Below are 23,282 nucleotides of genomic sequence, written 5' to 3' on the forward strand. Positions count from 1 at the left end.
TATTTGACGATTCTTCCGTTCGGACACACCATTTTGTTGGGGTGTAAACGGAGTAGTCATCTAGTGAATAATACCATGATCATGAAAAAAACATGTCAAAGTGTGATTCACATATTCTCCTCCGTTATCAAACCTGAAGACCTTAACTTTGGTCTGAAACTGAGTAGACACCATTGTACAAAATTCTTGAAGAAGTAATGGAACATCACTCTTATTCTTCATCAAGAACACCCAAGTTAACCTAGTACAATCATCAATAAAAGTAACAAACCAACGGAATTCATTAGAAGTAACTTTAGCCGGACCCCACATATCAGAATGTATCAAATCAAATGGCAAAGTAGCTTTAGAATCACTTATGGGAAAGGAAGCACGATGACTCTTAGCCATGACACATGTTTCACACTTGAACTCTGAATCACTACAAGTGTGAAACAAAGAAGGAAATAGATGCTTCATGTAACTGAATGATGAATGTCCCAATTGTCGATGCCACAACCAAATTTGATGTCTGTCATCCACTTTAGCACTTAAAACTTGATGATTATTTGAACCGGAAACAACAATATCATTCATAGTCAAGATGTACAAACCCCCTATTCTTTTACCATGACCAATTATCTTCTGAGTTTGAATGTCTTGAAAATAACAATATGTAGGGTAGAAGTGAGCAGAACAATATAAGGTATCAAGAAGTTTTCCTACCGACAAAAGATTGCACTTAACATCATGAACAAGTAAAGCACGGACCGGTGATAAGGTTGGAGTCGGAGAGATAGTGCCTTCACCCTTCACAAGGGAAGGTCCTCCATTTGCACTAGTAATATACGGATCACGAACATAGTCACATAACTCATTAAACACTCTAAGGTCACTAGTCACATGATCAGTGGCCTCAATATCAATTATCCATTTATTTGTTCCACCAATATGCATAACAACACTATGATTATATTGAGTCATTGAACAAAATCACGAACAATAAAGGCACAAAAGATACACAGCGGAATAAAAACAATTTACCAGAACATTGTTCACGGCACTATAGCATAGCACTATTCATGGCACTGTAGAAGATTACTGTTCATGCACTGTAGCAAAGCATTGTACTGTAGCGCGACACTATTCACTTTTTTTTTTCTCTCACAGAGGAAAATCATGAAAAATGTGGGCACAAAATTAAAGCACACAGGTCACCAAGAGCGAACTGCTCTGATACCATATTAAACTAAACATGGTAAATACCAAAAATATATATGACAATATTTGGGAATTTCTTATATATTCATTAATCTCCAAAGTGGAGTATATATAGGAGTTACAATTGGTATTACATATGTACTTCCCTAATGTGGGACAATAAACTACTATTTACACTTTAACTAATATATAACTCGCAACAGATATAACGATATTGAAAGCCTGGTAGAATAATATGTTTACGAAACATAGCGGATACATTGTACTGATGCCACAATTTCCAAGCCTTAAGGAAATATTGCGTCTGGTAAATGTTTTGTCCGAGCACTTGTCGTGCTTGTCGTACTCCTCCTCCCATAAATTCATATTTGTTTTAGGAAGATACCTATTTGGTTTATAAATGATAATGTTCGGCCAGGACTCGGACAACGAGTTTCCAGATTAGGATGACGATTCATATGAAGCATAAAGACAAGAAATTATAGTAATTGTCTCTCAACTTTAACTCAATTTGAGCAATAGTTCCTTAATTAAAAATCTATGATCATTGGTCCCTTAACTCATCAACATGTACAGTTATGATCTTTTTCGTTAACTGTATTAAAACTTTCGTTAAAATTAGTCACGTACCAAATGGTAGATGAGGCTGAATTAAGAGGCAAATATGGAAATCTAAATGAGAAAATTGTAAAATGGTCCCTTAACTTTAATTCAATTGGAGAAATTGTCTCATAACTTTAACTAAATTAGAGCAACGATCCTTCAACTTTAACCTAATTATAGCAATGATTCTTTCAATATGACTCGTTTTGACAAAAATTTTGACGGAATTGACAAGAAAAACCATAAATACATGTTTTGAGGAGTTAATGGATTGATGATCATAGTTTTTAGTTAAAATATCGTTGCTCTAATTAAGTTAAAATTGAAAAACCATTTATATAATTTCCTCTTGGAGTTTATCCTTTTCATGTGCGCCTATAAGCCAACGGCATTACCCATCAGCTAACTCGATTTGCTCTTCTTAGTGATTGTTTTTGTTTTTTTTTTTTTTCTGGTTTGACGATTTCTAGACCTCATTTCTGATTTTTTTTTTTTTTCTTTCTTTTGTCAGCTCATTTCTGACTTGTCAATACAAGCCATGGTTGCATATAAAAAAATAAAAAGGACGTAGCCTTATGTCAACCATACTAAGAAAAATTAGAATGAGGATCCTCCCTGGAACCTATTTGTGAGGATTTCGGAGATCCTTCAATCATATCCATTCATCGTATATCGTACGATCAAAAATAATTGTAAATCTTTTTATTTAAAATTAAATATAAACAGTACTTGACGAAAACTAGCCGCACTATGTACGATAAACAAATGTGATTGAAGGATCCGAAGAGGATCCTCATTCGAAAAATTATTGTGTTAAGCGGAAATTGGAGGGTTTGAAATTATTACAATAATTTAAGTGAAGGAATTTTCAAACCCAGACACATAGGCAGAAACCCAACGTCCTATGCTAAACCTCACAATAGATAGCAATATTATTTTAGTTTGAATATGCCTTTTGCAAGAATCAAATATAAAACATCTAATGTACAAGTGAATAATATTACCCTTAGAGTATAATTTGAAGTGGCAAAAATTGGTAAAAGTTACATGAGTAAAAGGGTAGTTACCCAAGCAATGAGTTGTCAAATTGTACATGCCCTTCAGCTGTGTATGTTGCATGATCCGCTATTTTCCGAGCTCCGTATGGGCTTGGATGATAATTTGGTAACATGGGTGGTGACTTAGATCATCTCGTCAAATGTTAAACATAAAATTTAACGCAAATAATAAATTTGAAGTTAGTGTCAAATATGATAGTTACCATATTTGATGTTAATATACGTCATGTCACGTAGCAATTGGCATTACGATTGAAAAACACCAAAGCTGTCTTTTTTTTTTAATGTTAATCCAAATTTGTAACACTTAAAAACACCAAATGAAATCAAACTTGCAGACTGCAGACTGCAGACTGCAGTGGTTACCAACAAAGAACATATATGTACATACAGGAGCCTAAACGCAAGGCATTCATTCATGAAACTATTTAGTTACAAGAAAAAAACAACTTGAAACTTCAACTCAAATATACCAAATACCAAAAACAAAAAACAATAAATCAAATAAAACAAAGATTTCTCCTAATAACTCCAATTAAAAGAAAATGCATAAATCGAATTTGCTTGCAGTAACTTTTCTTTTACTTTTACTTTTACTTTATCTGGTTCAGAAAATATCCAGAATTTCCAAGATGAAATTGTTGCAGAGCGGACAATTGCCCCGCTGGACCCACAGCTCTCGGGAGCACATCCTGCAGAACGTGTGCCCGCAGGGGATAAACGCAGCCCCTTTATGCCTCACCATGCACACGCAGCAGTTATACTCCACATTCCCTTCTTCCGCCGCTGCCTCCTCCTCCTCCTCTTCCTCTTCCTCCTCGCACTCCTCATCCTCGTCCTCGTCCATCGTGTACCTCGACTCCACCCCCATCTGCCTGTCCGTCTCTTCCAACAAGTCCATCAACGACATCCTCACCGGCTCCGCCGTACCCGCCGCCGCACCCGTCTCCACGGACGGCATTTCGTTCCCGGTCTCTTCTTCTGCCTCAGCGGCCTCTTCCGACGCCGCCGATGCCGCCGCGGCAGCTTCAGCGGCCTCCTGCGCCGCCATCGCTTCTCTCGCCGACAGCGATCTCTCCTCTTCCAACGCCGCCGACAATCGCCGCCTTGGCGAGTCAGTCGCGACTTCGTCGGCCGTGAACCGCACGGAGCTCCGGCGAGTGAACATCGAGGCGCGGGGGTTGTCCGCATCCACCTCGTCGGACGGAATCGAGGCGTTGGGGCTGAACCGGGTGGAGCCCCGCCGCGCAATCTGCCTCTCCTGGTGAGTCATGTCGAGATTGGACTCGGGGGTGACGTAACGAACCGAGCCGCGACGCGAGTTGTGAGATCGCGGGTGGTGGTGGCGATTGGAAGCGTAGTTAGCTGTGTTCCGGATAGGGATATCGGAGGTGGGGACACGGACGGAGGAAGTCCAGGCGGAGCCGGCGCGTTTGAGTAGGAGGCGGTCTTTGAACGACTTCCAGGCTTTCTTATCCTTCTTGCCAATCAGGGCCCGGTAGGACTTGGGCTCCTCGTCGCGGATTATATCGAGTAGGGTCCGACCCGAGATTGTGGGGGGAAGTGCTGGCGGTGGAGGGGGGTGTTTGGCGGCTGCAGGGGCCAGCAACAAGTCGTCTAGGCTCAATCCGGCTAAGTCTCTCCCGTTGCTACTTGCTGACATCTGATCGAGAAGCGTTAGCCTCCGGCGACCTTCCATTTCATAAAATCCACACAAAAATAAAAATTAACAAAAATAAAAATAAATAAAAAAAAATTCTATTGGGGAAAGGAGGAAATCAAGGGATCGGATTCGGAAGCGTCCGTTGGTTTTGCTTGGTTGCCGCGTTCTGATGTTTCTTGGGAACTGTAACTGAACCAGCAATGGGGATCTATCATTCTTTAAGACTGATTTATTTTCTTTCAGTTGACTAATATACTCGTTTTCTGAGGGCATCTAAGCAAAACAACACAAGAAAACGTACAATTTTGATGTTTTTCAATTACGAAATACGTACTTCATGCATCAATTACCGTATCCACTTAAGAACTAGAATTTTTATGCGTATACTAAATTAAGTACATTGCGCGCTACTACTCAACGAGTGTGCATAATAAATATATAATATGATTATGTTGACTCGTCTGTCGTTTTGTGATTAATTAACGTATGTTGATCGACACTGCATTTCACAGTAAGTCAGTAACCCATTAATTACCTAAAATTCTCTAATGCTAGATGAGATATGCACAGTTAACATAGAATGTTGATGTATTGATTAATTCGCTTCTTTCTTCAATTCATCAGCCTATTTGTGCCAGTCAATCTGAAGTCTCGTGTCGATCGACAGGCATCACATTACACATTGTTATGCAACTTTTATTATGCATGGGAGAAAACTTGCGTGTACAAGTCTGAATTTAGGACGTTTGAGTTTGCAATTATGCGAAATTTTGATAATGTTAGGGGAAAAGATGAAAATGGGGAGTTGCATGGGATACCTTACGTCCCGTGACCGTTGCTTCTGGTGGCACCGTCAGATACGATGGCTCCGCCAGCTTTCAATTATTTTAAGTGTTGTTTTATCTCTCTCTCTCTCTCTGTGCACAAAGGAAGAAAAAGAAAGCTGAGATTTACCTGAGCCCGAGAGAGACAAAGAAACATTCATATGATGATGGAAGCAAAAGAATAGTAATTTAGATAAAAGATGAGAGAGAGAGAGAGAGAGAGAGAGAGAGAGAGAGAGAGAGAGAGTTGACGCACCAAAAGGCAAAAGCTAGGCGATGGATGCAAGGGCAAATTGGCGATGGTGGTGGGTCTCTGCGTGTTTGTTTTTTGGTTTGCTTGGTTTCCTTTTTTTAAGCATAATTAGTAATTAGTTGAGTGGATGATTGATTGATTGATTGTGGTGGTTGGTTAATCTCTCAGTTTTTTTGTTTGGTTTTGTAATCTTCCGACTTTAGCTCTCGAAATGTAGGATGGAAAGAGAAGGATGGTTTTTTGGGGGGGACTTGGACAATGGGAGCGAGTCTTATGGAAGGGAAGGCACGCACTAGCGTCCCTCTACTTCCCCTTGTTTGTGGTAAGTAGAGCATTGTCTCAATTTTTTTCATGTAAGCATAGTCGGAAAGAAATGCCAAGGCTATACACCACTTATCAACATGAGAAGCATATATGCAAGCGTGAGCTAATCTAATTCATTGGTGTTTGTGAGATTTAGAAAGCTAGAATAGTCGTCATTGGATAATGACTTCCCACACATAAAAATATTAAAACTATTCCAAACTAAGAGATGTTCCTTTTTTATAACAAATAGAAATAAAAAAAAAATTCACTAATAATACATTAGTTTTGAAGGTTTTCTGGTGGGAAATTTGTTCCAAAGGTGAGTGGTTGAAGTTGTTAAGTTGTTATGAAGTTGCAAACAAAGTACAGAACATGCAGGTTTTTGGTAGCTTAATATTGGTTCAACATGCCCATCATTTACTATTCTTTTTTAATTTCGGGTGGCAACAATGCATCAGAGTATGTCGTACTTCGATATTTAGAATTGTATGATCAAACATTGAATTTGAACAGTTTTAAGTGCCATAATATGCACTAATATTGGATCAAATGACTCTTTAAATATCGGAGTACGTCACAATGATCTGATAGACTTGTCAGAGATGTTCATTTAATCTAGGTGTGGCATTGTAGGTTCTCTTTGTAATTGATGACTTCACATGTCTTGCCTTTGTTTCTTTAAATACTCTGTCACTATCCCAACAAAGAAAGTAACAGAGGAGGTGGCCTACAGACGTTCTTTTTGTTTAGGGTTTTACACGCATCTATAACATGAAAGTGGTGCATTTTTATGTGTTTTAATTTACTTAAATGATATTGCGTGATTGATTTAGAATGTCCACCATTATATCGGCACAATTGTATGTAATTGCTTCTCATTTAGAGGAAGAGGAGAGAGTGACTAATATGTAGTAATTCAAAAATTTGACGAAACTGTACTCTTTCTCCTCCAACAAATAGTTGTAGCACCTAGCCAATGATCAGCAGAAAGAGAGCTTCTCGAATGGACTAATGAAACATGCTAGTATTTAGGTTAGTGATATTTTTTCTTCGAATTTGAAAAATATCTCAAATTCAGATTTCTGGAATCAACTAACGCACATGTTCAAAATAGGTTCAAAATATCCGCGTGATTGTTTTATGAAAATCATTTTGATTATGGGCTTAGAATGTCGTGTCTTCCTAGGTCATTTTAAGTAGCCCAATTACTTTTCTTCAGAAGAACAATTAAAGACAAAATATTAAGTCTAAATTTTTGAGTTAATATTAGAAATAGTTTATTAACATGTATCACAAATTAATGTGTCTTGCATATAGGTATATTATATTTTTGTACTTTTTAGTTAGATTTCATATCTCGTTTGTAGGTATTTTATACATTCATATATTTTTTACTTGAGTTGAGTTAGGGTGATATGTTTTGTAACATCTCACATCGCCCATGGGAGTGGATCCTGTAAGCTTTATATGTATATTCTCATCTTTACCTAGCACGAGGCATTTTGGGAGCTCACTGGCTTCGTCTTCCATCGAAACTTCGAAGTTAAGTGAATTCGCGCAAGAGCAATCCCATGATGGATGACCTACTAGGAAGTTCTCGTGTGAGTTCCCAGAAACAAAACTGTGAGGGCGTGGTCGGGGCCCAAAGCGGACAATATCGTGCTATGGTGGAGTCGAGCCCGGGATGTGGTGGGGGTCCGGGTCAGGATGTGACAATTTGGTATCAAAGCCAATCTCTGGCCGAAAGCGTGCCAACGAGGAAGTTGGGCCCCTAAGGGGGCTGGATTGTAACATCCCACATCGCTCAAGGGAGTGGATCATGTAAGCCTTATATGTATATTCTCATCTCTACCTAGCACGAGATCTTTTGGGAACTCACTGGTTTCGGGTTCCATCTGAAATTCGAAGTTAAGTGAGTTCACGCGAGAGTAATCCCATGATGGATGACCCATTAGGAAGTTCTCGTGTGAGTTCCCAGAAACAAAACCTTGAGGGCGTGGTCGAAGCCTAAAGCGGACAATATTGTGCTACGGTAGAGTTGAGCCCAGGATGTGGTGGTGGCTCGAGCCGGGATGTGACATGTTTTGCATATGGATTTACGTTAGTTCATTAGTTTTTTGTTAGAAGATATTAAATATATTTATTGGAATTAGAAGATGCATGAAATCAAAATATTTTAATTTATTTCTAATATTTTAAAAATATATAAAACGAAAATACAAGAAATAAGAGTGGAGAAAATATAATAATGGACTTATGGCTAGTTTGGTATTATTATATTAAAAAAAATGCTTCTATTGTGTTTTGATAATACACTTACCATTTACCCATTTCTTCTGTTTTTCACCTATCATCGACATTAATTTAAAAAAAAAAAAAATTGTTTTACCAAACACTGATGTTTGGTAATTAATTAAGGGACGCATTAAAGCAAATATTGCCGCATACAACTTGCAAAAAAATAATTAAAAACAGATAATGCCAGATAAGCACACAACGAAAAAATATTAGGAAAACTAATGAAAAGGGCTTGAAAACTTTGAGTTTTAATGATAAGGACAAAATAAAGAGTAAAGTGAATAGTACCAGGATTGACTTTTTAGTGTAAAAATGTGGTTTTTCGTTAAAGTGAACAGTACCAGATGCTTTTCGTTAAAGCTCTCAAAAATATTTTATATGTGCGAAAAAAAGCGCGGCTTCTCGAGACTTCCATAGATTCTTTGGTTCCCAGCATCTCCCCCTTTTTAGTCACCACCTCTCCTCCGGCCCCAAAACCCAGTACCATCAACTTCTTCTTCTTTAGCGTCTCCGCGTTTTCTCTACGAGCTCAGAAATCGATCAGGTAATTTCAATTTTCCCTCTGTTTTTTTAATAATATTTTTCTCGTTCGGGAATTTGGGATTTTGGTTCGATGAAATCGTAATTGATTTTTAATTGGTTGTGGAATTTCAGGGGTTTTTGTTGTATTTGTGATCTGTTTGGCTGTTTCAGCTTCAGTCACACAATTCAATAATGTCCCATATCCTTTGCAATCGGATCTGATTATTCTTCCTCCGTTATTTCTTTCCAAATCTTTTAATTTTTACTTGTTTGGCTTCCGGGAAACGCCGAGAAAATCACGAAAGATTCGATCTTTTTTGTTCCTGATCTATGAATTCTTGTTGTGTTGGGCGTTTTCTCGGAAACCAAACGGATTGTAAATAGAGAATTGTTTTGTTTGTGATGCTTTAAGTGTTTATTTGTTTGCCTTAACTGAAGCGAACGCGGAAACCAGAGGGATCGAGACCGCGAAAGGGCTCAGGCCAGGTCCGGCGGCAATAAATCCAAGCCCAAAAACGACGGATTAACCCCCGAACAACGCCGCGAAAGGTCCTTTTCTTTGAATTTCATGCTTTTCAAGCTCAAAACTTGCCTGTGATTCAATTCTGAAATTGGGATTTTGTTTGCAATTCAATTTTGAATTGGGATTGTGTTGGTGATTCAATTCTGAATTTGGATTTCGTCTGTGAATCAATTGTGAATTGGATTGTGTTTGTGTTTCAATTCTGAATTGGGATTTCGTTTGTGAATCAACTCTGAATTGGGATTCTGTTTGTTTTCGGTTTAGGGACGCAAAAGCGCTGCAGGAGAAGGCGAAGAAGAAGGCAGCGGCCGAGCAGGCGGGAGGGATCAATGCCGGTGGGAAAAAATGAGATGGGATGGAGATAGTGTGAAGATTAGGGACTAGATTAAATGGGATTAATGTGATTGTGTGTATTGTAATTTGTAATTGTATGGTGTGGGGTGGGAATTAGAAGGGGCGTTTGTTTTTGGGTTGGGATTCGAAAATCGAGATGAACAATCAAATATCTAGTGTTTGTTTTGGTTTTTGCAACCCTGATCTACTTGTTGGATTCTGAAAAGCTTTCAACTTTATAATGCCTTTGAATGTAGCATTAAATTTGTTTCATTTAGAGCATCCCATTGGGGATTTTATTCTTCATTCTTCATGAGGTTATTACATTTCAATCTCAGTGAGAAATTTTATTTCTAATGAACCGAAAAATAGGGTTAGATTTACCATTGGAGCGAGCAACTTTTTTTTTTTTGGTAGTATAAAATCGGGCTACATTTAGCACCAAAAAATAGTGGTTCCTACAAAAAAATTAGCAATTCATGTGAGCAAAATTCCATCATTCTCCTTCCACTTGCAAATACATTTATACTCTATTTTTTTATTCTTTTTTTTTTAGCAATTTGGATAATTAATAATTGTTTTAAATTTCATAAGAATTAAAATTTCAAATTGATTTAACGTTCATGAGCATTAGTGGGTGAAATTTTCAAATAATTCTTTTCAAAATTGTATGATACTAATTTAACTATTGGCGCTAAGAAAATTGTTGTGCTGTACGTGAAAATATCAAATTATTTCATAGGGCGAAGTGGGAGTTAGTATTTTTCAACAAATGAGATTGAGATAAGGGAATCTAGTCAAACGAACGGTTCATAAGTGATGAAATATAATTTTTTTCACAATTTGAACAATTTTAGGTTGACATGTTCATAAAAAAAATTTAAGATAACACGTCAAAAAATCAACTTACAAAAAGTTAATACAAAATAAAAATATCGCATAATGAAATTACTACATAAATAAATATAATAGCCCCATATACATCCCCAAAAAAATAGTTCCTCGTAGAGAGAGATTCTTTATAGCTCTAAAATGAGCTATATCTACTATTTTTCCAACTCCATATAAAGCTCTTCATTGGGGATGTTCTTAGTCCCTTCAATATCGAAAAACAATCTGAATTTTGAACCCAACGGCCGAGGTAGGAACTGATTCAAATACTCTTATGCCCCCTCAGGTACCGTTTGGTACGTGGGACGGGACAGAACGGAGTGGGACGAGACGTTCCGTCCCACGTTTGATGCACCTAAAACGGGTGGAACGCGCTGTTCCACGGTACAAATTTTAGGTGAATTTTCGTTCCGCCTCACCCCCTAGAATGACTCATTCCACATCCGTAGAACACAAAATTATAATCTCTCTGTCTCCTTCTTCCTCCTTGTTTCCATTCGAGGGCATCTTTACTCCATCTCCGTTGTCCCGTCCCATTCCGTTCTGTCAAGTCCCGTATGCATACTAAACGATACCTCAATGACGCCAACGTGCTTACAATGAAGATGAGTTTGTACCTCTATAACCCAAATTTACTACTTTGCCGACAACTTCTCTTTGATAAGGAGAGAACTACTAGAGAACGCAATCATGATTCTTTTTCTTTTGTTTTTGGTCATACAACAAACACTAAGATTTAAAAAACCAAAAAGACCTTGCAATTAAAAGAAACCAATTATCAACTTTTCCAACAGCCAGTAGTTGTAACTTGTTTGCCTTGATTTGAAGAATTACAGGATGATTGTTGTAGCTAGTTTACTTTTTCACATTACCGACTTTTTCACCAGGAGTTCTAAACTTAAAACATAATAGAAGATAAACTAAATAAAAGAAAATTTCAACATATCTATCAAAACATTTTTAATCATCTTCAAGAGCCACAATATCATTAGTGGCTACATTCTTTAGCCCTCGAAGTTGCTTAAATTGATCAACACGCCCCTGGTGTTTTGAATACAAGTTTTTCACTCTAATATAAAAGCTATTAGGGATGTAGTTAGAATAAACATAGGATAAACAAAGAGTGATGCTAACGTTTAATTATAGTGTGTGGGTTTATTGATAAATTTGGGTTTTATTATTAATTTTATTTTGTACTTACTAGTAATTATACAATACGGTGAAATAGACAATTAACATTTAAAATTTAAGTTGGGTATAAAAAAATGTTACATGAGTTTAAATAAAATTTCTCATCGAGAAAAGCTTGTGTAATGTACTAATGATGTCATTCATAAATGCCTTCACACAAAACTGGAGGGACTTGTGTGTGGTTTGCTCGTATATATCATTAGATTTAGACTCATATGATGGGATCGGGTGAGACCAAATATTGGAACCCTAATTTGTATGAGACTGATGGACGATGCGGCAATACTGGTTATGGATGCTAGAATTTCTCGTATAAAAGTATAATATTTGATGTACTTTGGTCTCAACGACCTCATGTTAATTTTAGGTGTCAAAATTTCTCTAATCAAATAGTTCTATCAAAGTTTCTTCTCACGAACAAAAGTCAAGATCATAACCAAAACTCCAAAACCTTTTTGTGACCATTGTGATAAGGAAAGAGAAGTGAATTATACACAATCGTTTTCTATTTCTACAAATTCGTGTTTATTTTTAGCTCTTGAATTGAATGAATGGAAACCGTTTAAATATGTCGTTTAATAGGTGCCCTTGCCGTTTTTCCTTCTTAAACGGTATCATAGCGCGCCCTTACTTTCTCACTGTTACTCTTCTCCACACACACATTCAATCATGGCCTCACTTCCTCAACCAACCCAACCACTTCCTCCGCCGTTTAACCGTCCACCGCCGCCGTCAACTGTACGGCCACAAATGACACTCAATCCCCATCCTCCTCCTTCTTCCTCTTCAACTAATACTAATGCAAACAAAACGACTTCACTGGCAGTGACTCAGAACAGTCGGAGCAAAATTCTTGAGAGTCAGAAGCTGAAAGATAAGGAGGCGAAGGAGAGGAAAGAGGAGACCAACAACAGAATAGCTTCCAGAAAAGCAATCTCGGTGATACTCCGAAGAGAAGCCACCAAAGCCCTGATTGAGAAGAAGAAGAAAGGGTCCAAGAGGCTGCTTCCCAAAACCGTGCTCGAAGCCCTCCATGAGAGAATCACTGCTCTGCGTTGGGAGTCCGCTCTCAAGGTCGGTCCTCTTTCAAACTTTCTTGTTCGAATCGGGTTTTGGCGAATTGGGTTTTCGGAAATTTTATCTGGGTTTGTGGTTTTTCTTCGCTTGGTTGATTAGAAATGTAGGGAAAGGCGAGGTATTGACGTTTTAAGTACTGGGATTTTGGTGTTTTGTTCGGAATAGGGTAGCCGAAGGGTCTACTCTGCTGGCTTCAAGCAGTTTGTTTGTTGGTTAACAAGAACTTTATTTGAATTTAGGTGTTCCGTGCTTAATTTCGTTTTGATTGCTAAAAATGCATAGAAAAGGTTCGATTTTCGGCTTATAGGACCCTTGAAAATCAGAATAATGCTAATTCTGGTAACTAATATCGATTGTTGTCACTGTTGATATATTCATAGAGATAGCTGAATGAACAAATAAATCCCAAGTTTCATTTATGTTCTTAATCTGGGGAGAAATCCTAATGTTCACCGAACAATGCATTAAATATGTTGAGGATTTGAATTGACACAATTTTTTTAAAGAAAATCGGTATTTTTATCAACTACTATGATGAAGAAAGAAATCAACTTGGAATCTCATTCTTTGTCAAGTAAGAAGACTCGCGTTATATAAAAAATTCCCAATTTACTGTTCCTCAATTTTCTCTCTTATTGCATCTTTCTATGATTACACATTTCCCGTCTTTATTGTATTGGACAATGTAATTGTTCGTAAGCCTAATATATTATGAGCGTCTCTTCTCATGGTCATTTTATCCTTTATACTTTCAGGTTTTTGAACTACTACAGGAGCAGCTCTGGTACCGACCTAATGCTGCTGTATATGTTAAGCTAATCGTCATGCTTGGAAAGTGTAAGCAACCAGAAAAAGCCCATGAGCTTTTTGAAGCTATGATTGAAGAAGGCTGTGATGTCAACACTGAATCGTACACTGCTCTTGTCTCTGCCTATGGTAGGAGCGGCCTCTTTCACAAAGCATTTTCCCTCCTTGAGCGGATGAAGACTACTCCTGACTGCCAGCCTGACGTCCACACTTATTCAATCCTCATAAAATCATGCCTGCAGGTTTTTGCATATGACAAAGTGCAGGCTCTACTTTCGGATATGGAAGTTCAGGGGATAAGACCCAACACCATCACATATAATACCCTTATTGATGCCTATGGCAAATCTAAAAGATTTGCAGAGATGGAATCAACACTAGTGGAAATGCTTAGCGAACAGGATTGTGAGCCTGATGTTTGGACCATGAATTCAGTACTGAGAGCCTTTGGCAACAGCGGGCAAATAGAAACAATGGAAAAGTGTTTTGAGAGGTTTCAGAGTGCTGGGATCCAAGCCAACATCATGACTTTCAACATTCTCCTAGATTCCTATGGAAAAGCTGGGAAATATGAGAAGATGAGTGCTGTGATGGAATATATGCAGAAATACCATTATTCGTGGACGATTGTGACATATAATGTGGTGATAGACGCATTTGGGAGGGCTGGTGATTTAAAACAAATGGAGTATCTATTTAGGCTAATGCGGTCAGAGAGGATCAAACCAAGCTGTGTCACACTTTGTTCACTCGTAAGGGCATATGGTCTAGCCGGTAAACCTGAAAAAATTGAAGGTGTTTTACGTTTTGTGGAGAATTCAGATGTGATGCTCGATACAGTGTTTTTCAATTGTCTGGTTGATGCTTATGGGAGGATGGGATGCTTCGCAGAAATGAAGGGGGTGCTTGAGATAATGGAGCAAAAAGGATGTAGGCCAGACAAAGTTACATATAGAACTATGATTAAAGCTTATTCCACCAACAAGATGATTGGCCATGTGAAGGAACTCCGTGAACTTATGGAATCAGCAGAAGGAAGTCAGATGACTTGGTCCCAGAGAGAAAAACCTGACTTTCAGTGACCTCTTTTGCAGGTCGTCCATCCCTGAGGTATACTGTTCCTGTACGTTTTCATTGTTTTGAAGCAATTCCTGATTTTTGTACATGAATATTTGAATGACAAACGAAATGCAGTAAGCGTGGTATATGCTAATGCTGCTATATGACTTGTAAAGTGTACTAAGCCTGCAACATTGTGGTATACCATTTTTTTAATTTTAGTGAATCCGTGAATAAAGTAAATTGCCACATGTTATTGTCTCACTGATAACGTATGCAGTCTTTTCATATTCACAGTCCATTTTTTAAAAAAGAAAAAAGAGAGAGAACCAAAACAAATTCGTGCATCTACACATTAAGCACAGATACATCTCCTTGAATAATATTTGGGTTTGAGTCTTTGAGGTGGTAATTTGAAAATTTGCTATTTGTAAATTGTAATTGATGAATTAGGCAGTTATTCCAGGTACTAAATTAATTTTCTATAGGAGCATCATCTAAAAGTATTGGAATGATTAACTAAATCTGATGTAAGCTCTGTCCTCTAGTTGACACCGTGCCATCTACATTGTCTATGTTTTCAAATGCAAACCCTTCTATTACTCACACTTGCTTTGCCTTTTCCAGTGTGTCTTTTCACCATATTCATCATCCACATTTGCTTCAACATTATCACCTTCTGAACCATGTTTTCAGAAACCTTAAGATTCTTCATGTGATGCTGTGTTGTTGTATATCCCAGCTTGTGTTTCTCTTGGAAGGATTTTTGGCCCAGTTCCATGGCTAATTTGATCTATGTGGTTGTTCTGCACAAAACAAAACATATATATCAATGTATGTTTGGACTTTGGAGTAACCAATTGCTACTTACAGAGTATTCAGCCATTATTACATTCTGTGATGTTCGAGCAGTTATTCTTGTGTCCGGTTCTGAGTCACCACCACTCTGTTGTGGTTGGCAGAGAAAGCCAGCTAAAGATGGTGAAGATTGGGCAGGTTGAGTAAGTCTTGGATGTCCATCTGTCTGCTGTATGTGGGAATTTAACACACTAAAAGGTGGGAAACGTTGAGTAGGTGTAGCTGGTTGCTCGGTGTTTATATTCTTCTGCCTCTTCCTTGTGCGTCCTTCCACTTCTCCATGTGCTCTCTTTCCCACCGTCCTGCCTCTGTATTTATTTTCATTTACTCTGACACTGAAATCGATCACAAAAAGGTATCAAGCCATAATCTTGATATAGTAAGCACTCTACTGCTAGCATACAAGCATATATAGGCTTTATTTATATCAAAATTGTAGAGTGCGTGTTCAAGTGTCTTTGTGCCCATTGACATTGTCTGCTCAACGATTCAAAGTTACATCATAGTTCTGTACACACCAAAGTTTCAATGCATGGTGGGGCAGTCGAACTAAAACGTCCCAAAGTTTGCTTGTGATGCTACATTATATACCTAGTTGCCTTGGATCAGGAGCTGCAATTGGAAATCCCTGACTGAGCTGCTTTATAGCCACCGGTGCTGTAAATGGTCCTGAAAGAATTCGACTCTCTGCAACGGAGTTTCCAACCTGATGCATCGGAGACATTGGTTGTATAGTGTGAATAAGTGGATCTTGTGCTGGTTGGAATCTAATCTAAACTGAACTTGGTTTAGTAATAGATTGGGTACTTGTGCTTGTTGAGATTGCCTTCTTCCCCGAAACAGCTTGAAGTACTTGTTGTTTGTCTGGTCAGCCCGATTGCACCATCATAGGTATTGGAGAGAAAATTGGGATTTCCTGCTGTGCCGGAACAGCTTGAAGTGCTAGTTGACGTGCTGGAACAGACTCTGGGTGCCGTTGTTGAGAAAGGTAGCCCTGCTGCAGTTGGAATCCATGTGATCGCTCTGTTTGAAAGAAAACCGAGTTGAAATAAACATTTTCGAGTGAATTGTAGTGCAAGAAAAGAGAAACACAAAAGTACATGTTACAAAATTATCAAAAAAATATACCGCATATAATTCCATTCAAGTTGTTCTGGTTACTACTATTTAATGGGAAGCGTATGAATGGTGAACTTTTACGTATTAGAATTTTAAGAGAATTTTCTTCAAACCGGCTTCACGGTTTATCGAGTATAACAACGTTTTACAGAAAATTCATGAAAACATTTGCTAAAGTTTCATGGGGAAATTCAAAACTAGCATTAATGCAGAAGGAAGGAAGCATTCAAGGCATAGGAAAAACGTACCAAGAATGAATGGGATGCGGTATCTTGATATCCAAGGAAGAGCGTATTGCAGATCGTTGATAATTATGTGGGTGTGAGAGCTTTGTCATTGTAGCTAGTAATTATTACCATATTGTCATTTAGTTTCTCAAGTATAAGAAAATTTGAAGTTCTTAGAATTCAAGACAAAAGAAAATTTAAATTAAGTCTCCCTACTGCTCAGTGACACAAATCTTTTAGTTAGGAATCAAAGAGGTGCAATTTTCCATTCCCCCCTAACCCGTCTAGTGGCGGCCTCTAGCAGTGACACGTCCCCATTCCCGCCATCCATACCTTAATGTTCATTTTCAAAGTCGGACAACTGCTCCGCGTTGGGATTCTGCTCGCAAGGTCAGTCATTTTTCCCTTTTTTTCGCTCAAATCGGGTTTTGGGGAATTTTATATGGGTTTCTACTTGTTCTTCGTTTGTTTGCTTAGAAATGTAGGAATGCATAGGAAAATCTAGCAGAAGGGTTTACTTTACAAGCTTCAAGCAATTTGTTTGTTGGTTAGCTTGAGTTTTATTCAAATTTGCTCTCAAACATGTTGAGCTCGATTTCGATTTCGTTAATTCCAGTAGTTTATTAGATTTTTCTTTTCACTATTGATATAATCACAGAGAGAGATGATTGAATAAAATACATCCCAAGGTTAACTTGTTTGAAAATGTACTAATGTTGTCGTTTATATTAAGGTAATCGTCATGCTTGATTACCAGAAGTTAAATACGTGTCCAATTATTCAACCTTTGCTCTCGAGGTTTCGAGTTCGATTCCTTCACACTAGACCAAAGTTCTTACATTTTTGGAAAGTTTCTATTTTTTGCTGTATGTACTTTGTCATCATGTAAATAGATCATCTTTATTGCTTATCTTAACTTTATTTATGAGCTCAAAAGTTGTAAGCTTTTATCTCCTTTTTTTTTTTTTGGTGTTTCATCACCTTTAATACAATATTTGAACTTGACTTTTGTGTTTTGCCTTGTTTTTTTTTATTGAATTCTTTAGTGAGGTATCTTTTTGCCCAATAAAGGAAGAAAAAAGATGTCACTTCATGCAAAAGTATGTACTGGAACTACAAACTTTTTGATAATCACACATGGAGGAGCACTACTCGGATTTGACACTAGAACTACCAGAAGCAATAATGGTTGCATAAGTAGAGAGAGCATCCTGACAGGATTCTCTTTGTGAGGATCTCGGAGATCTTTCAATTATATTCGTTTATCATACATTATTTGATCAGTTTTTGTCAGATACTGTTTATATTCAATTTTAAACAAATAATTTACAATGATTTCTGAGCGCATGATGTACAATAAACGGATGTAATTGGAGAATCTCTAGGATCCTCACAAAGAGGATCCTCCTGGGCATAAACAAACCAAATTTTCTTTTTTTCTTTCTATTTTCTATTTATATGCATGTGGTACTTATTCAGTGAATACACGTTGTCTCTATTTTCAGTTTCAGAAACAAAGACCAAATATGAAAAATTAATTGAAACTTCACCCATCATTGCAACGATGACGGGGGTTCCAATGACGGGGAATGTGGTAAAATGCAAAAAAACTTGGAAATTCTTGAAGAATATATATCAATGGAAAATTTACAAGGGCTTAAACATGTTATTCATGTTGCAGATAAGATTTACACATATACGCAATTTTTCAAGAACCACCATGAAACTTAGCTTGTATAATGGTGGCATGCAGTTGGAGGTACATAAGTAACATGTTTAGGACCTTCCAATTTTGCAACTGACATATTATCCTTTAAGATTTTCAAGCTTATTTGCAGTTTACCACATTTCCCGTCATCATCGTTTCAACGATGTGTGAAGTTTCAGTTAATTTTTCATATTTGGTCTCTGCTTCTAAAACTGCAAATAAAGAGAATATGTAATTGACTAAATAAGAACAATGGACATATAAATAGAAAAGTAAGTTTACCTATGCAATAATTATAGCTTCTTGTTGTTCTAGTGTCAAATCCGAGTACTGCTCCTTCATGTAATATTGTCAAAAGGTTTGAAGAAAATTGTGGTAATTGTCTTCCAACTTTAACTCAATTGGAGTAATGGTCTTTTAACTAAAAATTCAGGACTAATGGTCCCTTAACTCATCAAAATGTGTAACTATGATCATTTTCATCAACTATGTCAAAATGAGTCATGTTAGAAGGACAACTGATAAATTAGGTTAAAGTTGATGGATCATTACTACAATTTTTCTTATTTAGTTTTGCCCCTGGATTCAGCCTCATGTGCGTGACACGTTACTCATTTTGACGGAAGTTCTAACAGAGTTAATGAAAATGATTATAATTGCACGTTTTGATGAGTTACGGGACCAATAGTCATGAATTTTTAGTTAATAAATCATTGCTCCAATTTAATTAAAATTAATAGACCATTGCTATAATTTCCTAAAAAAAAAAAGAAATTCAAACAAAAAAACACTATAAATATAGAAACTTCTCTGCCATTTGAATTGGAGAAATTATGAAGGAAATTGGCTTTTAAATTTCCAGAAACCAAATGATTATATGGCCAAAGGGAATATGCCGCGTCTAAAATCATCCCTTAGTTCCACCACAAAATTTTGCAAGAAGATGCATCTTTTTTTCTCTTTTTCTTTTGCCAAAATGATACTTCATTGAAAATCCAATAAAAGACAGGACAAAACACATAAACCAAGTTAAAATATGGGAACTTTAACGAAAAGCACCCGGTACTGTTCACTTTAACGAAAAACCACATTTTTACACTAAAAAGTCAATCCTGGTACTATTCACTTTACCCTTTATTTTGTCCTTATCATTAAAACTCAAAGTTTTCAAGCCATTTTCATTAGTTTTCCTTTAAAATATTGAATTAGAGGCGAACACGCATAAAGAGAGAACCTTACAACTTTGAGCTCATAAAACAAGTTAAGATGAGCAACAAAGCTGATCCATGTAGATGACTTGAAAGAGTACATATAACAATAAAAACATGGATGAACTCAAAATGTACGAGCAATTTTAAAAGGGGAATTGAACTCAAAATCTCGAGTACAAAGGGTGAACTCTCCTAACTAACCAAGAGAAATGCCCCTTGCAAATGGAACTAGAATATAAGGAAGTCGGTCAAGGCAAGAAAATGGCATCCATTGCATGACTGCAGTTTGAACATATCCAACTTGGGTATATTATTTTCATCCATAATCCTTGAGGAAGTTGGTCAAGCCACACAACACATGCAAATAGGTACCATCTCCAAAATTCGATTAGAAGTAGTCATGTCGAATCACCACAACACGGTCTTCAAAAAGCAATCCTCCTTTGCTAAAACGAGATTTTAGAACTGCCAACTTGTTCACCCTATACAACCTAGTGAAGTATTTGGTAGCACTTAAAAGTTTAAAATAGTACTTGATGAACTATTCAACGTAATTAAATAGTTTTGAATAACTTTATCATGAAAGTTTTGTAAATGTTTCCACGAACTCATTGAAAGTGTAATGTTCTTGAAATTTCGTTCATACGTGCATTTAAAGTTCACCATTTGAGCTACTTACACGAAATATTTGCTCAATGAATTGCTTTCTGTAGGGTTTTATCGATCTTGTGTCGAGATTCTTGAGTCTCTTCTATTTTTGTGTGGTATAATTGTTAAGTTTTCGAGTTTTATCAATCTTTTTGTGTTTCTTTTTCATTTCTTGAACTAAAATTCACCTGCAAGTGTTGATTTCGACTCGCTCTTTTTGTGTCAAACAAAGCGACGACATCGATACCAATCGATAGTGAAAATGGTGGATGACAGAGGTGGTGGAAGTGGTAAACATGACGGACAGATATGGTGGGAGTGGAAAACTTGATGACTTGGAACTCAGATTAATGCCAAGTTCATCTGAGACCCACATTTAAGTTCCAAGAATAGAAGTAAAGTTAACCAATTTTGGTAATTTTGAGAGCTTGAAGCAAAAAAAACAGTTCTAAGAAATGTTATATCTTACGTTGGATTTGGGAAGTGTATTCAGAAAATGAAAGATTAAAAAAAAATCAAAGAAATGTAGGCTATATCGAGCATCTTGAATGAGATTCATTATTTAGAAACTCCCACCACCATGTTTTAAGATCATCTAGGAATTTAAAAGGAATATGCTTGTCCTTAAAATAATATTAGATTCAATGAGAGTGTCCTATAGTATAATCTTTAAGTTTATGAACTAAAAGATTAAAAATCATTGTTAGTTTCCATCGATCTAAACAGTAAAAAAAACCAAAAAACCAAAAAGTTATCAAGATCATTGATTTCCCATCAATAAACAAAAGAAAAAAAAATTAGTTGGACCCATGCATGCAGCTACACAGTAATAGCAAGGAAGAATGAGGATCCTATTTGTGAGTATCCTGGAGATTTTTCAATCGCATCCGTTTATCGTACCTCGTTGGTTAAAATCATTGTAATTTTTTATTTAAAATTGAATATAAACAGTCCATGACGAAAATTGACCTCACGATGTACGATAAACGTACGTGATTTGAGGATTCTCGAGATCCTCACAAAGAGAATCAGAGAGGATCCTCATTCAGCAAGGAATAGCTGCATGTGGGTGGGCCAAGTTTTCTACTCAAAATGCCCCTAGGCTCCACCACTTTGGTCCCTATACTGTTTCTATTTGTGGGGACTTATCTCATATATCTGGTGAGGTACTCAATTTCTTATGCATTGAAGAGCCTTATTCCTCATTAATAAGATCTATACGGTGGTGATAACAGTTTCGAGGACTAACATTAGAAACACTCCAAAAGACGTACAAAATGCCGTAGTTACCATTTTAAACTTATGCTTGGACTAGCTTTACAAACCAAGTTCATCCTCCCAACAAATGGAGAGTTGCACCCAAAAAACATGGATAAATCGGTCATACCGCTTCATGGAGCAAACATAAAGGTTAGAGATCAAAAGTCACTGGATAGAACGTGATACAAGGATTGGGAGGGCAAAAATTTTCTCCTAATTACTTAGTAAGATATAAAGAAGTCTTAAGGAGAAATAAGTAGAAATGAAAGAGTAAGGTGGATAGTAATAGTCATTTAATCTTAAATTACTCTATGAAACCTATTTTGTCTCACTTTATCCTTGAAATTTTCATCTATGTCTCATTTAGTCTTAGTTCACTCTATTTTCGTTTATTTCGTCAAATAGGCATTTTTAACAAACAATATTATCTACATTAAGGGTGGAGGAGTGAGCTAAGTCTCACAATAGGCTAGCAATAATATGGTTCAAATTCGCATTTGGTGAGAATTGAACCTAATATTTTTCACTTACAAGTGAAGAGGAATATCACTAAATTGTAGTACTAATGTGAAAAGGAATACCACTTACAATCGAACCTAATATCGGCTCATCAAATAGACATTAAGGTAAAGGGAAGTGAGGACATTTCATTTATTTACGCATGTAGAGATAAGCCCTATGCTTGACGACGTGGCACTTAGGTTAAGATTTTGGTTGATCAACCCATATTTACTAGGCCAAATGTGAATTGTTGCGAGAAAAGAGGGGAAACAAATTAAGGTTAACTGAAAGAGGAAAGATGAATATAGACTTGTGAATCTAGTTCTTGAGTTTAGTCGACAACTAATTTTAATTTAAGGACTATTTGATGAAATTGACAAAAATTGGGTGAAATAAAATTAAATGAGAAGAAAATGGCAATTTCGAGAGGCAAAATGAGACAAAATAAATTCCAAAGTGCAAAATGAGATTAAATAATTTCAAGGGGCAAATCGATTAATAATCGTCAAGTTTTTACTGGGTGATTATGATAACTTGCAAATGAGGAACACAAGTTGAAATCAGACTACTTGGGGAGGAAAATTACCATCCACCCAAGAGTAAAGAAAATGTTCTGTGTTTTAATTTTTTTTTATATTTTATTTTATAGATTCATATTAGTGATAATAAAGATGTTATTCTCATTGTCTTGTTTTGTTTTAATTTTTGTTTTTATATTTTGTTTTATTGATTCACATTAGGGAATATTAAAGATGCTATTCTCATTGTCTTGTTTTGACTTATATTTTGGATAATATTTGCATTTCTTACGGGGAATGCACATATTTTACTTCTTGTGATTAACAAATCTTCATTGTATAAATTTTATAATCCAAACTGTTTAATTTCTTAATATTTTATTTGAAAATTATTCCTAAAAAGAATAATTCGAATTAGAGATCGTTTAGCCATGTAAATAAATCAAATAAATGGAAAGTTTCGTCATGGATATGTTATCGATTTATTCATATATTTTTATGCATAAACGGTCTCCAATTCGAATGATTTTATGTAAGGATGATCTTCAATGAAAAATTAAAAAATTGAATGATTCCGACTATAAAATATACGGTAAAGATAGGTTATTCGCAAGGTATGAGATA

The 23,282-nt window shown here is 36.6% G+C and overlaps 3 protein-coding genes across 9 annotated transcripts; 2 read left to right on the forward strand and 1 right to left on the reverse strand.

Annotated features, from left to right (window-relative positions):
* Window positions 1–3,241: 3,241 nt before the first annotated feature.
* On the reverse strand, window positions 3,242–5,709 carry LOC126587830 (E3 ubiquitin-protein ligase complex slx8-rfp subunit slx8-like). 3 transcript variants are annotated; one of them, XM_050252905.1, is made up of 3 exons: window positions 5,605–5,709; window positions 5,343–5,441; window positions 3,242–4,553 (listed from the first exon to the last, which is right to left on the reverse strand). In XM_050252905.1, the coding sequence occupies exon 3, from the start codon at window positions 4,522–4,524 to the stop codon at window positions 3,469–3,471; it is 1,056 nt and encodes a 351-aa protein (XP_050108862.1). In that variant the 5' UTR covers window positions 4,525–4,553; window positions 5,343–5,441; window positions 5,605–5,709; the 3' UTR covers window positions 3,242–3,468. The 3 variants fall into 3 exon arrangements, with proteins under 3 accessions (XP_050108862.1, XP_050108861.1, XP_050108860.1); XM_050252904.1 differs by having other exon boundaries at window positions 5,343–5,478; window positions 5,605–5,703; XM_050252903.1 differs by lacking the exons at window positions 5,343–5,441; window positions 5,605–5,709 and having other exon boundaries at window positions 3,242–4,773.
* Window positions 5,710–5,859: 150 nt separating this feature from the next.
* LOC126584407 (uncharacterized) lies at window positions 5,860–9,889 on the forward strand. Its single transcript, XM_050248800.1, has 4 exons — window positions 5,860–5,923; window positions 8,566–8,749; window positions 9,166–9,276; window positions 9,515–9,889. Exons 1-4 carry the CDS (start codon window positions 5,860–5,862, stop codon window positions 9,597–9,599), a joined length of 444 nt encoding a protein of 147 aa, XP_050104757.1. The 3' UTR covers window positions 9,600–9,889.
* A 2,330-nt stretch (window positions 9,890–12,219) lies between these two features.
* LOC126587612 (pentatricopeptide repeat-containing protein At5g48730, chloroplastic) lies at window positions 12,220–16,659 on the forward strand. 5 transcript variants are annotated; one of them, XM_050252693.1, is made up of 3 exons: window positions 12,220–12,739; window positions 13,498–14,659; window positions 15,571–16,659. In XM_050252693.1, the coding sequence occupies exons 1-2, from the start codon at window positions 12,335–12,337 to the stop codon at window positions 14,629–14,631; spliced, it is 1,539 nt and encodes a 512-aa protein (XP_050108650.1). In that variant the 5' UTR covers window positions 12,220–12,334; the 3' UTR covers window positions 14,632–14,659; window positions 15,571–16,659. The 5 variants fall into 5 exon arrangements, with proteins under 5 accessions (XP_050108650.1, XP_050108649.1, XP_050108652.1 ...); XM_050252692.1 differs by lacking the exon at window positions 15,571–16,659 and adding an exon at window positions 15,305–15,519; XM_050252695.1 differs by lacking the exon at window positions 15,571–16,659 and adding an exon at window positions 15,351–15,519.
* The last annotated feature ends 6,623 nt before the right edge of the window (window positions 16,660–23,282 follow it).

The sequence above is a fragment of the Malus sylvestris genome, chromosome 10 (genome assembly GCF_916048215.2).
Source record: "Malus sylvestris chromosome 10, drMalSylv7.2, whole genome shotgun sequence".
Lineage (NCBI taxonomy): Eukaryota > Viridiplantae > Streptophyta > Magnoliopsida > Rosales > Rosaceae > Malus > Malus sylvestris.